Source organism: Carassius gibelio, chromosome A7 (genome assembly GCF_023724105.1).
Source record: "Carassius gibelio isolate Cgi1373 ecotype wild population from Czech Republic chromosome A7, carGib1.2-hapl.c, whole genome shotgun sequence".
In the NCBI taxonomy this organism is placed as follows: domain Eukaryota; kingdom Metazoa; phylum Chordata; class Actinopteri; order Cypriniformes; family Cyprinidae; genus Carassius; species Carassius gibelio.
This window is the reverse complement of record NC_068377.1, coordinates 29734758-29751828: the sequence shown is the minus strand read 5'-3', so window position 1 is coordinate 29751828 and position 17071 is coordinate 29734758. Positions and strand designations below refer to the sequence as shown.

The window sequence follows — 17071 nt, the reverse complement described above, 5'->3', positions numbered from 1 at the left end:
AGCTTACCAGACTGTATCATGTCTCGTGATTGCTCAATAAGCATTTTAACTGAAAGAAAGAAAAACAGCTTGTGAACAATGTCACTTAACGATGCATTTATTTTGTAAAGTTATCCAGTGTTTACAGCTCATTATTTAACTATTAAAACTCTAAAGGGAGCTTAATTACGGTTTATTATATATGCATGTTTAAATAAACCGTCAAGACGTGTTTTTATGAAAACTACCTTATGTGTAGCTGAGTTGTATACAAAGGTTTTTATTTGAGTGTGATTATTAAGTCTGAAAATAAAAACTTTGTTTAATGGGAAATTATGTAGAATCTGTAGAAATGATGGGGAAAAATTTATTTTGCATTGAGACCATGCAATACCACAAGAAGGCATAAGATTGATTTTTTTGCTCTGTCCACCCCTCTACTGACTGTCAGTCAGCATTGCTTTGCTCTTCTCGATTTCTTCCATCTTTGTAGTTGTATTGTTTTGGACTGATTTTCCAGGAATACCTTTGGCTCATTAACGTATGACATGTTTTCTTGTCTTCACGTAATTCGTTTATTTTATTTCTCTCTGTGCTTAATATTCTCTTTCACTTTGGCAGTACAGGGTGATCCAGATGTCATACTGATGTATGTGTGTGTTGAGGTTGTTTCCAAGAGTTTCAAGCAGTGTGGTCAACAGGCACTGTCACATTTCCCTTTCTTGAGATATTTTTGCATGCTCTCTCTCTCCCTCTCTCTCTCTTTTTCTGTCTCATTCCTTTTCTTTCCTCCCTTTCTAAGAGGTACGCTGTCCTCCAATTGATACTTTGAAGCATATCCGTCTGTCTCCTCCTACCTGTGGGAAGAATGAGGTCAGGACCGGAGCATCGTGTCAGTTAACCTGTCCCAATGGTTATGGTCTCATCGGTAACTCTGAAATCAGATGTCTGCCTTCTGGAAACTGGAGTGACAATCTACATAAAGCCACCTGTACAGGTGATTTGTTTTCTGTTTGTGTTTATAATGGCATGCGAGAATATGTTTTGTGTGTCCCTGTGCAAATACATCTACACGTGGCTGAAACATCCCTCTTTGTTCTGCTATAGTATGATGTGCTGCAATGGGACAGATGTGCTGCCAGTAAAACAGGTGCATTAAATTTGTTGCTGCAAAACACTATTGTGTAAAACCTAAGGATTCCAAGATCATAAATACTCAAAACTGCCCCTCCAAGCTGGAACCAAACAAGACAACAGTTAGTTTTAGCTTTAACTCTTGAACCTCTAAAGATTTACTGGTGAGAACAGAGAATGGTGTTTTCTGAGTTTATCTGAGTTTGTGGCTCATCAGTGTCTATAGAGATTAGGGCAGAAGACAGAATGTTTGCATCTGATCCAGATTCTTTCTAGGACGTTTTAGTCTAATGATGAAGTATTTGTTTAGCTTGGAGGGACAGCAGAGGCTGTGTGATTAATAAGCTCTACTCCAAGTTGGATGTGATAATTAAAGTCAGTCAGTGTTACTCTATGCAGATACACCAGCAAATGACTTAACAGGGAATCTAGAGTCATATCATCAAAGAAATTGACATATGGGTTTGGAACGATGTGAGGAAATCATGATAAAATGTTCGTTTCTGTTCTCAAACTTTGTTTGGTTTGGAAGGAGAGTGCAGATTGTGTGACTAGCATGTTATACTCTGAGCTGCATGTGATAATGATACACCTCTGTAAATAAAGGTCATATTACTGCAACAACAGCTACTTCTCAACATGAATCTAGGAATTCATTTATTTGGCCGTATGTTTCAAACCTGTTCGACTTTATCTGTTCCAAGGAACAAATGATGTTTAGCAGCAAGTTCACACTGGTCTTTTCAAATCCCATAAGCATTTTTGTCTTTATTTTCAAAGTAAAACTATCTACATACCCTTAAACATTTTTCACTGACAAGATGGATTTTAATCAAAACGTGCCTGTCTGTGCAGTAGAAACTTAACTTATGACTAATGACTTTCATAGTAGGGACAAATACATACATGTATATAAATATTTACTGTGTATGTGTATTTATATATATATATATATATATATATATATATATATATATATATATATAATATCTATGTATATATATATATACATATATATATATATATATATATAATTTTAACATTATAAATGTTTTACATAGAGCCTAAGATTAAAGATAAGATAGCTAGAGGTAATGAGTGACATTGTTTACATCAGTAATTGGTAATAAGGTTGACATTATGGAGACTTTTAAACCCTGAACTGATTTTCTCTTCTGTAGATATAGAGCCTCCCTGGATTCAGTGTCCTGGTGATGTCATCACCGAGACAGATGAACATCAGAGGTCAGCTAACATCAGTTTGAGTGCACCCATGCTTGGGGACAATTCTGGAGATGAGGTGAGTTTTACATCAGCTCTTTCATTTTTCTTTTCTTTTTTTCCCCCTTTTGAATCAAATACTCAGGTTTTGCCTTTCTTCCTCAGGTTGTGGTGCAGGTGACTCCTGTTCTAAACCCCATGCAGCCTTTCCCTATAGGAACTGAGTTCATAATATACACAGCAACCGACCGCTCAGGAAACAAGGCCAACTGCTCTTTCACTGTTACTGTAGTCGGTGAGGTTGGATTCCATCTACAACTGTATGAGTATAGTCATTTACATGGTCATATTCAGAGCTGGGGAGAAACCGATTCCATGTAATCTGGAATACGTAATCAGACTAAAAAAATTAGGTACTTGTAGTTAGATTAAATTAAATTTTAAAATCCTCCGAATCACTCTTATATTGATTACATGATTATGTTTTATTTACATGATTGCATATTATTCACACAATGGCAGTAAATTATTTTTAATTGATTGATTCTTTCTAATTTGCTTTTTCATATTTTGAAAATTACTTTCTAAAATAGCCTGTCCCTTATACAGTATACACTCAGAAAATCTTCCAGTTTTGTGGACATTCACACAAAGACCAGTCAATAGTCAGGTAGCCACACAGCATTTGACCACTGATTTACAAAAATAATATCAGGTTTAAGAAGTGTTTTAACATTATATCAACTACTAATGAACACATTCTTTTTTTTTTTTTAATTATCACTTAGTTGGTTATTTAAACATGTATTACTTTGTCATTTGGGAGGCTTTTGTGTTTCAAACACATTAAAATGCACAAATTCATGTTATTTCATTTTTACATTTAATGCAGGGAATCCCAAACTTTTTTGTCATCTGAACCTCTCCCTTTGATAAATTTACTTGAAGTACCCCTGAGATTTTAAAATAAATATTTTAATAATTAAGTATTACATTTTCATTTCAATATTATACCATGTTCAACCTTTTGCAATAGTATTCTGTTCTGTACTCTGTTTCATTAGATACGGAACCCCCTTTGATTGACAGATGCAGATCTCCACCCACCGTTAAGGCCACTGGGAAAAAAACTGCAGTATACTGGGAAGACCCTCAGTTTTCAGACAATTCTGGTAAATATATGTTTAATTTATAATAGAGTGAAAAAGACAAAGAAGTGTTTAAAGGTGCACTAAGCAGAATTAAAAAATGCATTAATTATGATCCATTAGAAGTTTGTGGTGGTATTTGTGAGACACTGCACTGTGCGTCTCCTGTTTTGACATAAAAGCTATTTGATAATGTTGCTATTGTCTCACTGACTGCCATCTGTAACTCAACAAATTATTAGGCATTGTTGTGATGTCATATACTGTAATTATTGTTTACTAGAAACCAAGACTGAACTGAAGATGACTAAACTTGCTCACTGATTACAGCCAGTCATCTATTAGTGTATCTATTAATTCATATACACAAAAATGCTATTTATGCACAAAAATATCTCATCTTCCCACAGGGAGTCTTCTGCTGCAATTTAACATGATCATTAGCTGTTTTTATAAATATATACAGCACTATGTTTATCATGTTTATACTTTATTTTATGTTCAGATAAAATATTAAACAGATCCAGGAAACTGTAGGCCTTAATTGAATGAATGAGAAATGAGAAAATTAATCTTCAGGATTTGACGTTTGGTAGAACCATCACAGAGAGGCTTTGACTCAGGACACCTGTGAGGTTGAATGTGGTTGAATGAACTTTAAGTAGCTGCAGGGAAAGGAAATGGTTTGATTTATGAACATTTTCAGAACTCTGTGAAGGAAATGTTTTCCTACAAAAAATATTTTTTATTTTGGCTCCTTAAGCTGCGATAAGGATTGGAATCTAGATGTCGGTCTTGGACAGGTGAAATGACTTTAGTTTTATATTATAACTGCAAATACAGTGATCATAGAAGAAATTAAGTTTATTACACAGTGATTATGGAGTAAACCACGGTGGCTGTGTTGGGATAAAACAAGATAAATTATTTGGACACACAAATGCAGTTGTGCAAAGATAATTAATTTTGTTCTTAACCAGTTCGGACGTGAATATACAGATGCACACACACACTTTTCCAGAGAGAAGTTCCAGGGCTATTCCAAACTGTCTGACATATGTCTGGGTCTGCCGGGTTTTGGAGGGAGTTTTGTCTGTGCTAAAAATAAACCTGTGTCAGGGTGTGGGCATGGAAAAACAAAACATGCTGATGTTGGGGCAGTGTGGTGTGACGTCGACAAGCAGCCTTAGTGTGGTCAGAAAAACATATTTTAGTGGATATTTGTATGAGGGTTTCATTAGAGTTGTGGGTACTGATATGTGCATGCAAATAAGTGTGTGTGTGTCTTTGAGTGTGTGAAGTGTATATGATCCTTGAAAGACTGTTGTCTGACCACAATGTAGCACCCTTAGTTCTGTGCCATTAAACAATCTAGCAATTACTTTCCTCTGGCACCAAGGCCTGTTATTCCCAGGCCTCGTGAGGAGTAGTACAGTAGCATATCATGCTCTGTAGGACTTTGTGGTTGACCAGAGCAAGTCCTTGTGGCGCTCCACATTGCTCCCTGTGGTAATGCCTGTGAAAGTACCTGTTATATTGTTGGATATGCAAGATTGCACAGGCATATATACACTACATGGTAAAAGTATGCGTACACCTCTATCTAATTAATGGGTTTAGGTATTTTAGTAATTGCTACACCACACAATGATGCTCTAGGGAATTGTGTGCTTCTAAATTTGTTGCAACATTTTGAGGAAGGCACTTTTCTGCTCAAGCATGATGATACCCCAGTGCACAAAGCAGAGAAACTGAGAAGTCTGGTGTGTAAGAATTCTCTAGCCTGCACCAATGTTCAAACATCAAGTAGAAAAACTTTACAGAACTGTGGAAGCTGTTGTAGCTGTAAAAAGACAGATTAATACAGATGTTTTATCTTTTTTTTTTTTTTTCTTTTTTTACAAATTAGCTATAAATGCACAAATTGACGTCCTAATACTTTTATATAACATTACATGTAGTGTACAACAGTGTACCAAAGTTTGGGGTTTGTATGATGTTTTGGTCAATTTAATGCATCTGTGATAAATTATAATTTTTTTATATAATTTTATACATATATATATATACATACACACACACACACACACACACACACACACACACACACACACACACACACACATACATATATATAATCTTACTGGCCACAAACTTTTGAACACTAGTCTATGTAATAGTTCTGCTATTTCCTAGCCTGTATTAAGTCATTTATTTATTTATTTTTCTCAGGAGCCTATTTGAATATCTCTAGTACTCACTCATCTGGAGGTGTATTTCCTGTTGGAGAAACTTCAGTGTATTACACAGCCACAGACCCTTCTGGAAACAACCGTAGCTGTGAACTCATCATTACTGTACAAGGTACTGTATGTCGGCGTCGACGTCTTATTGTTGTCATTCCGCAAAGCATGCTATAGTCTATTATTTTAGTTTTTCTTATGAAATAAAGTGTATCTGTGTAATTCTGTCAAGCAAGTTAAGATTAATGCTGTTCCTATTTAAATAAAGTTAATTCTATGGTGCTGGTTCTGTCATCAGGTTCAATCTGTGAGAAGCCATTTGTGCCAGTGAATGGGGATTTCTCATGTGCCAAGACAGAGGAGGGAATAAACTGTTCTCTAATATGCAGACAAGGTTACAGTCTTACCCAGGATGCCGTGCACAGCTACTTTTGCGCCAATAATGGAATCTGGGAGCCGCCCCGTTCTCCAGACAGACCTGATTGCTCCCGTGAGTATTCGCAACATTTGTTTTTCTTTTTTGCTGAACCGTTAGTAATTTCCACTTACAGACTCAGACACTACACAGAAAAATCTAATTTTTATTATTTTCTTTATGAATGTGTCTCCTATGTATCTCCCATTTACAGTGAACAGAATTGCAAACAATGGCTTTAAGCCCTTTGAGATGTTGTTTAAAGCATCCCGCTGTGATGATCTTGACTTGCTAAAGTCCTTCACAGGGGAGTTTTCAACTGTTCTTAAAGACACGGTGAGATCTGACACACAAGTATTAAGACATGTATATATATTATGGCCGCATGACTTGAATTATATCTTTTTTTTTTCTTTTTTATTAATAATCTTAATCCCATAGGTCCCTAAAATCTGCAGTGGAGATGATGTAACCTGCAAACTGGAAATGACTTTACCCGGACAGTGCCTGGAGTATAACTATGATTATCCAAATGGATTTGCTATTGGTAAAAAATAACTAAAATTATAAAAACTAAAAACTAACTAAAAATAAAACTATTAAAATTTGTTTTTGGTAATTGAAATACATTTGAAACCATTAAATGTACATTGAAGATTACTAAATTAATAAATAACTGAAATGAAAATAAATTAAATAAACAAAAATTTGCATTGATAAGATGGTTTGAATTTTTTCCCCCACATTATGAGCACTTTTTTCAAACAATTAAACTATTTTTTTCTTACATTTATTTGTAATTGTTCTTATATATTAAATTAGTCATAAACTGTAAATCATTTTTTCTTCTCCTCATGTCCTGGAGGATGGGGCAATAATTGGGGCTCTCAGACTGGCCAGGACTATGCATATTTTGACACTGGCTTTGCTCCAGAGCACCACTTGCAGCAAGATGGTTCATCACAACATGACTATCCCATGAGGTCCAAACACCATCGCAAAATCACTGGCCCTACCAGAGAGCAAAAGATACAAATCCATTTCAACATCACAGGTAAAATAGTGATGAAAAAATAGTTTTACATCCAAAGCTGGTTGCATCTTCTTCCAACACCATTCCTTCTTCCCAGCAAGCATCCCACTGCCCTTGTCGAGGAACGACTCGGCGGAAAAAGTCAATCAAAGACGTTTGCTGAGGGCACTTGAGCATCTGACCAATCGGATTAAGCGGACAATGAGCAAGCAACCGTTCTCTACCTTCCGTGTGTCGTCAGAGATGATCGTTGCAGACCCCAAATCCTTGGAGAGTAAAAGGGCTACACTGTACTGCCAGCCAGGGTCTGTTCTCAAAGGCAGGGTGTGTGGTGAGTTTGAAAATGAAATACATGTTAAAATGCACGTTCAAAAGGGTACATCTTATATATTCAGGAGTAAAAATGTGCTAATATAGATTCTGGAGTAATAAGCATTTATGGATTAGGGTGACGAGCTGCAAACGTCTGGAAAACATTTGCAGCAAACTATTTAGCCACAAATGAACTGCAAATATACCACAAAAAAAGTGCCAGCCAGTTGCATATGAATTGGGAACAAACACCTTTTTGACATTCCTGTTGGTTTTTGACCCATAGTGCAATGCCCAGTAGGGACGTATTTCTCCCTGGAGTATGGCGAGTGTGAGAGCTGTTGGAGAGGGTCATATCAGGATGAGGAGGGTCAGATGGAGTGTAAGTCATGCCCAGATGGCTTCTCCACTCCGTACCTCCATTCCCGCAGCTTGGAAGAGTGCAAAGGTAATAAGTCAGCTTGATTCATTGATCTAAAATGATAGGTCTGTATGTTAGTTTACTAATTTCGATTCCAGTAGAAAGCTGCTTATACTATAGATGGGGTGTCTAAGTGTGTCTCTGTGAGTGTGTGGGTGTGTGTGCATGTTTCCAGCGCAGTGCCAGCCTGGCAGCTCATCATTAACTGGGTTGGAGACCTGTGAGTCCTGTCCTTTAGGGGAATACCAGCCAGATTTCGGCTCTCAGGTCTGTCTGCCCTGCCCTTCCACCACGACCACTGTCAACAGAGGGGCTCTGGATGTCAATGAGTGCGGTGGTGAGAATAATTGAAATACTGAAGAGTTATTATTACTAAAACACACCTAAGAATTACTTAAAACATATAAGATAAACATAAAAGATAGAAAATTACCATTTAGTTTTTAAAAACATTTGGTTTCTCTTTCTCTCCCTCTTTCCAGTACCATGTTCCGCTGGTCATTTCTCCCGGACAGGTCTAGTTCCGTGTTACCCATGTCCCAGAGATTATTACCAGCCTGAAGAGGGCCGTTCCTACTGTCTCTCTTGCCCCTTTTATGGTACCACCTCAGTAGCAGGGGCCAAAGCCATCCAACAGTGCTCCAGTATGTTTCTCTACATTTATTCTTGTCATTTTATTTCCCTTTGTTTTCCTGCTGTTTAGTACACTGCTGTCCATGTTTGTCTTTTGTGCTCACAAAAAGCTTTTTTTTGTGGAGAGTGGTTAGGGGGCAGGATACAGTTTAGAAATTTAAACTATATATATTTAGATATTTAGAAATTGCTATTTTAACTACGCAACTTGTTGCACAAGTTTCACAAGAAGAAAAATAACAGTAAAAGAACAAGAATAAGATTTTTTGAAAATCAATCTGAAATGCAAATAAAATTTTTGTTTTAAGAGATGCACCATTTAATTTTATTTGTATTCCTAATATGTAGAAAACGCAAAACATTTAGTTCGGTTCACTGGATATTGTTGGTCATTTATGTCATTGTAGAAGCTTATTAATGGTAGGCTTGGTAATAGGAAGTATTCTAATATAAATAAATGTTCCACTTCACCTTTAATGTCATATAAAATTATGCTTGTACAAGACCATGGTGTGTAAAGGTTTTCTTCATTCACCAGTGGAATATAAAGGTCATTTTCAGGCTTTGGGTAGGTGTGTGAACGATTTGCAATGAGAATCCAATTCATATATTGGAATCTGATTCTCTGTACACACTGGAAAAAAAGTGCCTCAGTGTGGAAAAGATGAGGATGATGAATGCCTCTGGAAAATGTTTTCCAGTTTTGACAGCAGAAATTCCCCTCTTTCATATCTTTTTTATGTGTGTTGTGCTTATTCTGTCCGTTTCATTTTCTAATTTCTTTCTCATCATGCTTTTTCCCTCTTTTCTCTTGGTCTGACTCAGGCTTTGGCTCTAGTTTGCTGCCTAAAGAGGAAAGTGAAACTGCAGCGCCAGAAGTTGTTTTGAGAAAGGATTATCAAGCCAGTAGCCAGGTGAGTCGTCAATCTCAGTAGTTGGTAGTCAAAACTGGAAATGAATCTTTGAATTGTGTTCTTAGTGTTTGGAACACATGTTGTGTCCTTTAAAGAATTTGGAACCTATAAATTTATGAATGCCTGTGAATAAAATACTAAATACCAAGTATCTGATTTTAAGGCAAGATGGCACAAATTACATTTTCACAAAAGTAATGGATCATGCTGCTAATCTATGTTATAGTTCACTTCTGTGAACTTGAGAAAAATGACATCATACAGATACTAAATAGTTATTACTATAGTTTAAATTGTATTAAAGAAAGTTCCTGTATCATTTTGTTTGAAGATGTCAACTGATTTGCTATTTTACTCTTTATGAAATGACATTCAGATATGTTTTTGGTTAATGGTTATCCTTACTTTTTGTTGGTGTCACAGCACCCCCTGCAGGCTAAAGTAAAACAGCTGAAATTTTTGTTCTTTTTTATCCTGCAGATGTTCCATGAATGTCTTCTGAATCCGTGTCAAAACCAAGGCACTTGTGAGGAAGTCGGCGTTGGATATGTTTGCACCTGTGTTCCAGGATTCACAGGTTATCATGTTCTGTAGATTTAACTCACAAGTAATATTGAAAAACCAGCTGTTATGTTCGGTCTGCTTTTGGAAAACAACATTGTAAACCTTTATAGTTGCCCTATGTATTGTTTTCTAATACTTTCTGTAGTTCTAAGTACTGCAATGTGTTTCAAGTTATATTTAAGGCAGCTCTGTTGAGGCCAACTAAATTTGGTTTAATAATGCAGTTAGTCTGGTATTACGTTATATCATTTTGATAAATTAGCCTCTGTGGTTGAGATGAAACACTGCCCATTTTTTGCACATTTTCCTCATTCATTGCCTTACAGGAGCCAAGTGTGAGAGCGATATTGATGAATGTGATTCTGCTCCTTGTCAAAATGGAGGCTTGTGCAGAGATGGCATTGGAGATTTCCAGTGTCAATGTCAGCCTGGGTTTGTAGGTAAGAGAAAAGTGAAATAAAGTGAAAGTCACGTGACATTCAGCAAAGTATGGTGACCCATACTTAGAATTCGTGCATTTAACCCATCCAAAGTGCACACACACACAGCAGTAAACACACACCCAGAGCAGTGGGCAGCCATTTATGTTACAGCGCCCAGGGAGCAGTTGGGGGTTCAGTGCCTTGTTCAAGGGCACCTCAGTCATGGTATTGCCACAACCTTAGGGTTAGGAGTCAAACCTCTCCAACCATTAAGTCCACTCACAAAATCTGGCATCATTTTAACTTCACACTGGGGAATCCCAATGTAAAATCTTTAGGCAATTAAACCCTAGATTCCTAACTGTTGAGGGAATTTGTCTAACTATTGTGATGGGTTGAGCTGTCCCTGAATCTCTTGGGCCTGGCAGTGGAACTACACAAGCTCTCATTCTCAGAACCTTACAACACTTTTTCCATTCAGACCATTGTCTCGCCTCTTTAAAACGTGGCCACGATTAAGCATGTGGCTGTCCTAGATATTGAAGTGTTTTTGTTCTTTTCAACTGTATCTGTGTATGTGTGTCTGGGGTGTTTTGTTCGAGGCGGCAAATTGAAATTGAAAAGAATATAATTGACAGTACGAGGATAAAATGAAACTGCTTACTTTAATCAAAAGTAACAATATTAAACATTAACCACTTTTCACTTTTTGTGCTGTTCTATTGTTGATGAAATGGAAATGCGTAAAAAAAAAAATATTTTTCCTTTATACTGATAAAATGTGTTTAGTGACATCATTAAAATAGTATGTTTTGTTGCATCGTAAAAGAAGATTTGATATGACTTAAGGTTTAATAGATAGTATGGCAATACAACTTATGATAGGAATATTGAAGTATTGGTTGCTTGTCACAAGTGCGAGGTAAAATTATGTTTCATATGTTTTTGAGTGCGCTTGTGTCTTGTGTTGTGTTTTGTCTCTGGGAGGCTTGATGTGTGAGGCAGAGGTGAACGAGTGCAACTCTTCTCCATGTTTGAACGAAGGACTCTGTGTGGACGAAGTGAACCACTTTACATGTAGCTGTCCAGATGGATTCACAGGTTCACTTGCATATAATATCATGTATATTATTTATAATACATTAAAGTGGAAGTTCTTAAATTGTAGCACACCAATCAAGTTACAAGGAATATCTTTGTCATTTACATCCAGGTTCCCGTTGTGAGTTGGAAATAAATGAGTGTGCTTCCGATCCATGTCAAAACGGAGGTGTTTGTAAAGATTTGGAGGGTGGGTATTTCTGTACATGTTCTCAGGGCTTCACTGGTGACAATTGTGAGGTTGAAGTGGATGAGTGCTACAGCGACCCCTGTCTGAATGGAGGAACATGTGTGGACGCTATCAATGATTTCAGGTTAGTGAAGAAGCTGTTTCTTTGTAGAAACTGTTTATGGATATGCATTAGGAGGATGGTTATAATGTATTGTATTTGTTACCACTGATATATGATAGATAACAGACTTTGTCTCACATTTGTGTCCAGGTGTGAATGTGTGAATGGATACAGAGGAAGACTGTGCCAGGTGGACGTAGATGACTGCGCTCCAAATTTGTGTTTGAATGGTGCGACCTGCGTGGATGGAGTGGCCACTTTCACCTGCCGATGCCCTCCTGGGTTCAACGGAACCAGGTGTGAGACAGGTATAGAGGGAAAGAGATGAAAAAATAATGGAAAGTCATCATCAAAGAGAGAAGTTTTACAAAGGCTTGTTAGAGATAGTCTTTGTATTTTCCTATTTTACTCTGTAAAGCTGCTTTGACACAACCAGTATTGTATAAAGAAGCACAATACAAATAAAGGTGACTTGACTTTGTTTTTGAGATTTAATTGAGATTTAATTGAGATGCATTCCCAAAAAACTGTGGAAAAGTCCTAGAAGCGCTTAAAAAGATTCAGTAGACTGTTAACTTTCACACCCTGTTATACAGAGTCTATTTTTCATAAATGTTTTCAGATAAAGTTTGATGTACTGATTAATAACAAACTGTGACTTTCAGAAGCAAAAACTTCCTCCCCAGTCAAAAATGATAATTTCTTAGAATTAATCTACAAAAACATATGTTTTAGACTTCTGCATCTTTCTGATGTCTGACAGATGAATGTTAATAATACAATTATTAAGGATTTATTTTTATAAATAAAAATTAGATAATTTATACACACACACATATATATGTATATATATATATATATATATATATATATATATATATATATATATATATATATATATATATATATATATACACACATACACATACACACACACACACATTATTGTATTTTGTGTTAAAACCTAAATAACATTACAAATTAACATCAGGGCCCCAAAATATACTGATAAGATATCATGTATAATATGACTCCTTGATAATTACATATTATCTGTGGTCTTTTCCCATTTTTTCAAACAGAAATGTCCTCCTCCTTTGATCTGGAGTTTGAAGTTTCTGGTATCCATGGTTACGTGTTGATGGACAGTCACATGCCATCACTTACACAGATCACATGTACATTTTGGATGAGATCATCAGACACTGTTAATTATGGAACTCCCATCTCTTACGCTGTGGAGGGAAGTGACAATGCCTTCCTCCTCATTGACTACAATGGGTGAGAGCTTTGTTTAAAAGTTGCAAAATTTGCATTTATGCGACTAAATTAAATACATGCCATGACCTGTTTAATATTTTAACATTATGTAAGTTCACTTTACCTACACGTTACTCTTGTTTAACGGTCATTCTTTTTTTTTCTTTTCTTTTTTTTTTACATTCTCCTCTTTTCCTCTCCCCTTTTGTTTCTCTTACTTTCAGGTGGGTCTTGTATGTTAATGGCAAGGAGCGGATCACCGACTGCCCAGCAGTAAATGATGGCCTCTGGCACCATATTGGTGTATCATGGCGCAGCAAGGATGGTGATTGGAGAGTTTATATTGATGGGAGCCCTTCAGACGGAGGGAAAGGACTATCAGCTGGCACTACCATACCAGGTTGACCTTTTTACCTAATAAAGAATTCAAAAACACTGTCAGTTCAAGACACTTTCATATGTGTCCCGAAACTGAAATGTTTGCTCTATACTTTTGTTAAACAGGAGGGGGTGCTCTTGTACTTGGACAGGATCAGGACCAGAGGGGAGATGGCTTTAACCCAGTGGAGTCCTTTGTGGGCACTCTTAGCCAGCTTAATATATGGAACTATGTTTTAACACCACAGCAGGTAACAGTTTACACACATTCCTTATTCTTACTCCTAAGTTAAAAGAGAACAGAGATAAAAAAATCTGCACTGCTCTGAGATTGGAAAATAATCATATTTCTACTATTCTCAGATCAAGTCTCTGGCCAGTAGCTGTCCACGTGATCTGCAGAAAGGGAACGTGTTTGCATGGCCTGACTTCTTAGGAGGGGTCACAGGCCGAGTAAAGACCAGCAGCAAGAGCATTTTCTGTGCTGGTAAGAATCAAGTCAAGTCAGATATTATTATCATTCAATCATGTGTGTGCATGGGAGAACAAAACACTGCAGGCCTTGTAGTGAATTTTCCTGAATATTTCTACCACACAGTAACAACAGTATTATTTTTTTATTTGATCAAATTTATCCTTATATGTAACTACCTAACTCACATAAATAATTATAAACTTTGAGAATAATAAAAAATAAATAATAATAATAATATTGTAGTGGTGAGAAAGTGTAACATTTGTTGTCCACTGTTTTGGTCTTTTAGACTGTGCCCTGGTGGAAGCCTCTGTTCCTCGACTGCGCTCATCCAGTAAAGCTGTGAGTCCGGGCTCTAAGGTGCAGTTCTCTTGCAGTCCTGGGTTCTATCTGGTGGGGGAGCCAGTGCAGCGGTGCTTAAACAGAGGTCAATGGAGCCACGCAGAGCCAATATGTGAACGTGAGTGATGGGAATGCACAGATATACAACAGAGGACACACAAATGTATACGCTGGCTGTTTAAACCACCAAATGTTCAAAATGACAATTACAGCCAACATATACTTATTCTGTACTGATGTACAATCATATAACTTCAAACACAGACTAATGCATACCGTAACACAAATAGATACATGTTCTTCATATGCACACAATGTAGTATTAACATTACTCATTACCCAGTACCAGGACCATCATTAATCTGTACCAGGGCCTTTCTCTTTATCTGTAGGTGTGGAATGTGGTCCTCCACCTGACCTGGAGCATGGACAGTATCATGGAGAGGACTTCTATGCTGGGAGCACAGTGCTTTATCAATGTAAACCAGGGTTCTACCTGCTAGGGGAGAAAAAGATGTTATGTAACATCAATGGTAAATGGATTGGCATCCCACCTGCATGTTTGGGTAAGAGATACACAACAAATCAGGGAAAGAACCTGAAAGAGGGGTTGAATAGACAATAGGTCTATACCGGAATGATCAAATATCACTGTACACAGGTGCACCTGGAATATCATTTAACACATTGTTTGTCCTTTGTTTTTGTGTTGGTTCGTGCTCATATTACAGATGTGGATGAATGTTCTCTGGGCTCTGAATGTGATGAACATGCTAGTTGCCAAAACACTGATGGCTCTCATATATGCACCTGCATACCCCCTTACAGTGGAGATGGAAGAAACTGCACAGGTAACGCTTAAATATCCTCATAAATTGGATATTTAAAGTTTCAACAGATACAACAGATGACTGCGTTTCAAGCCCACACGGTTACATGTTTATTATTAACTGAAGACAATTATTTTAGTTTTTCTTTACTCTAACTAGAGCCAGTAAAATGTAAAGATCCAGGTGTTCCTGAGTTTGGGCACCGTGAGGGCAGTAATTTCATCATGGGCAGTGAGGTGGTCTTTTCTTGTGAGGAAGGCTATGTTGAGTTGATTGGCTCACCTCATCTATCCTGCACAGAAGAAGGAATTTGGAAGGGATATTTCCCATACTGCAAAGGCAGGGCTATAATTGTTTACATATAGTGCTTTTCCACTGCATGGTACGGCTCACTTTTGTGGGGTTTTCCCACTGTGTACAGTACCTAGTACCAAGTATTTTTTTAGGAGCACCTGTGTTGAGGTTCCAAGCGAGCCATGCCGATACTAAAATGTGATGTGTAAGCACTGCAGGTCACTGATTGGCCAGCAGCAGCCACCTCAGTATAATTTTTCACACAAATTCACACTTGCTTTAAACGACTGCACATGTTACTTGAAAAAAGAAATGGCTGTATCCTTCTCAGTAGATGAGCTGGCAGTGCTACTATAGCGATAAGCTGATAAGCACCTATAAACTACCATTCAGCTTTTGGGGTTAGTAAGATTTGTTTTTAAAGAAATGTATTTTATTCAGATAGGTAGCTAAAAAAAAATATATATATATATATATATATATATATATATATATATATATATATATATTAGGGGTGTAACGGTTCACAAAATTCACGGTTCGGTTCGATACGATACACTGATGTCACGGTTCGGTTCGGTTCGGTTCGATACGTTTTAGATACAGCAAAATGTAAAAACATCTCAACTTTTCAGAATGCCGCAAGCGCACCGCGGGTCATGTGACAAGAACTAACCAATCAGCTTCATCCTTTCCCGTAACAACGTTGAGAGCTCAGCCAAGATGAAGGATCAGCTGATCATAGTTGTATATGGATTGCAATTTTGAAATAAATTCAGTAGCAGAGCTACTGCAAGCGATTTTTAGAGCTGCAAATCCATTTATCCTTCGCTGAAATTTCCGCGTCTCATGGAGAGAGCACGTCATTGTTGCTTAGCAAAGACAGACGCCTCATGAGCGCTTCTGCCCGAGCGCTTTGGAAAGAAGTAGAAAGACGTGCTTAGCGTTTTCCACGCGTTTTTAGGAGCGATATGTGAACGGCCCCTAAGGCGCTCGCTCACTCAGCACGCGCTGAAGGCTCGTTGCAAAATGTCTAATGCATTTAACAGACCAGAAATATAAGATCCTAAAATAACCAACAGGTCTGGTGTTTGGGTTGGATTCCCTGTAAGCTATAGTGTCTAAATGCTGCAGGGATAGTTTGCTGCGTGCATGTTTCTCCTTTTTTTCGTCTTTTCCCAGATAGTACTGACGCATATATCCCAGATATTCCCGCTGGTTTTTTTTTTTTTTTTTTTTTTTTTTTTAATCCCGCTGGTGTACCCTGTCATGTTGCAGATGCGACATACCGTTGTTTTTTTATCCACCACTCTCTTGCCATCACCATTATAGCTTAAAGGGAATCCAAAGTGCACCCAAACACCAGACCTGTTGGTTATTGGAGGATCTTCTCATTTCTAGTCTGTTAAACGCATTGGCTATTTTGCAACGAGCCTTCAGCGTGTACTGAGTGAGCGAGCGCCTGCTGAGTAGCCTAACATAAACATATAAGATGGTGTTTTTTTCTTCTTCGGGAGTGTCAGGGGCGTTCCCTGTTACGTTGTTTGGGTTATTGGGCTACCTTGTTGAACGCATATCATTATATTTCTTTCTCTCTCTTTTTTTTTTTTTTTTTAAATATAATTAATTACTCCAACGAACCGTTCGGTATACATAATG

General features: G+C 37.4%; 1 protein-coding gene across 2 annotated transcripts in view; it reads left to right on the top strand.

The window, feature by feature from the left end:
- Positions 1-17071, top strand: part of LOC128017128 (sushi, von Willebrand factor type A, EGF and pentraxin domain-containing protein 1) — a 53007-nt gene that overhangs the window by 23273 nt on the left and 12663 nt on the right. For both annotated transcript variants that reach the window (XM_052602352.1, XM_052602353.1), the window contains exons 7-32: positions 782-976; positions 2295-2413; positions 2500-2629; positions 3399-3506; positions 5715-5846; positions 6024-6215; positions 6355-6476; positions 6582-6687; positions 7006-7194; positions 7271-7504; positions 7772-7933; positions 8082-8243; positions 8389-8550; positions 9365-9453; positions 9934-10030; positions 10344-10457; positions 11427-11540; positions 11653-11854; positions 11984-12141; positions 12916-13114; positions 13318-13493; positions 13598-13722; positions 13835-13958; positions 14236-14406; positions 14681-14854; positions 15020-15139. In XM_052602352.1, the coding sequence (XP_052458312.1) occupies positions 782-976; positions 2295-2413; positions 2500-2629; positions 3399-3506; positions 5715-5846; positions 6024-6215; positions 6355-6476; positions 6582-6687; positions 7006-7194; positions 7271-7504; positions 7772-7933; positions 8082-8243; positions 8389-8550; positions 9365-9453; positions 9934-10030; positions 10344-10457; positions 11427-11540; positions 11653-11854; positions 11984-12141; positions 12916-13114; positions 13318-13493; positions 13598-13722; positions 13835-13958; positions 14236-14406; positions 14681-14854; positions 15020-15139 (3876 nt within the window). The remainder of the gene's footprint in view (positions 1-781; positions 977-2294; positions 2414-2499; positions 2630-3398; positions 3507-5714; positions 5847-6023; positions 6216-6354; positions 6477-6581; positions 6688-7005; positions 7195-7270; positions 7505-7771; positions 7934-8081; positions 8244-8388; positions 8551-9364; positions 9454-9933; positions 10031-10343; positions 10458-11426; positions 11541-11652; positions 11855-11983; positions 12142-12915; positions 13115-13317; positions 13494-13597; positions 13723-13834; positions 13959-14235; positions 14407-14680; positions 14855-15019; positions 15140-17071) is intronic.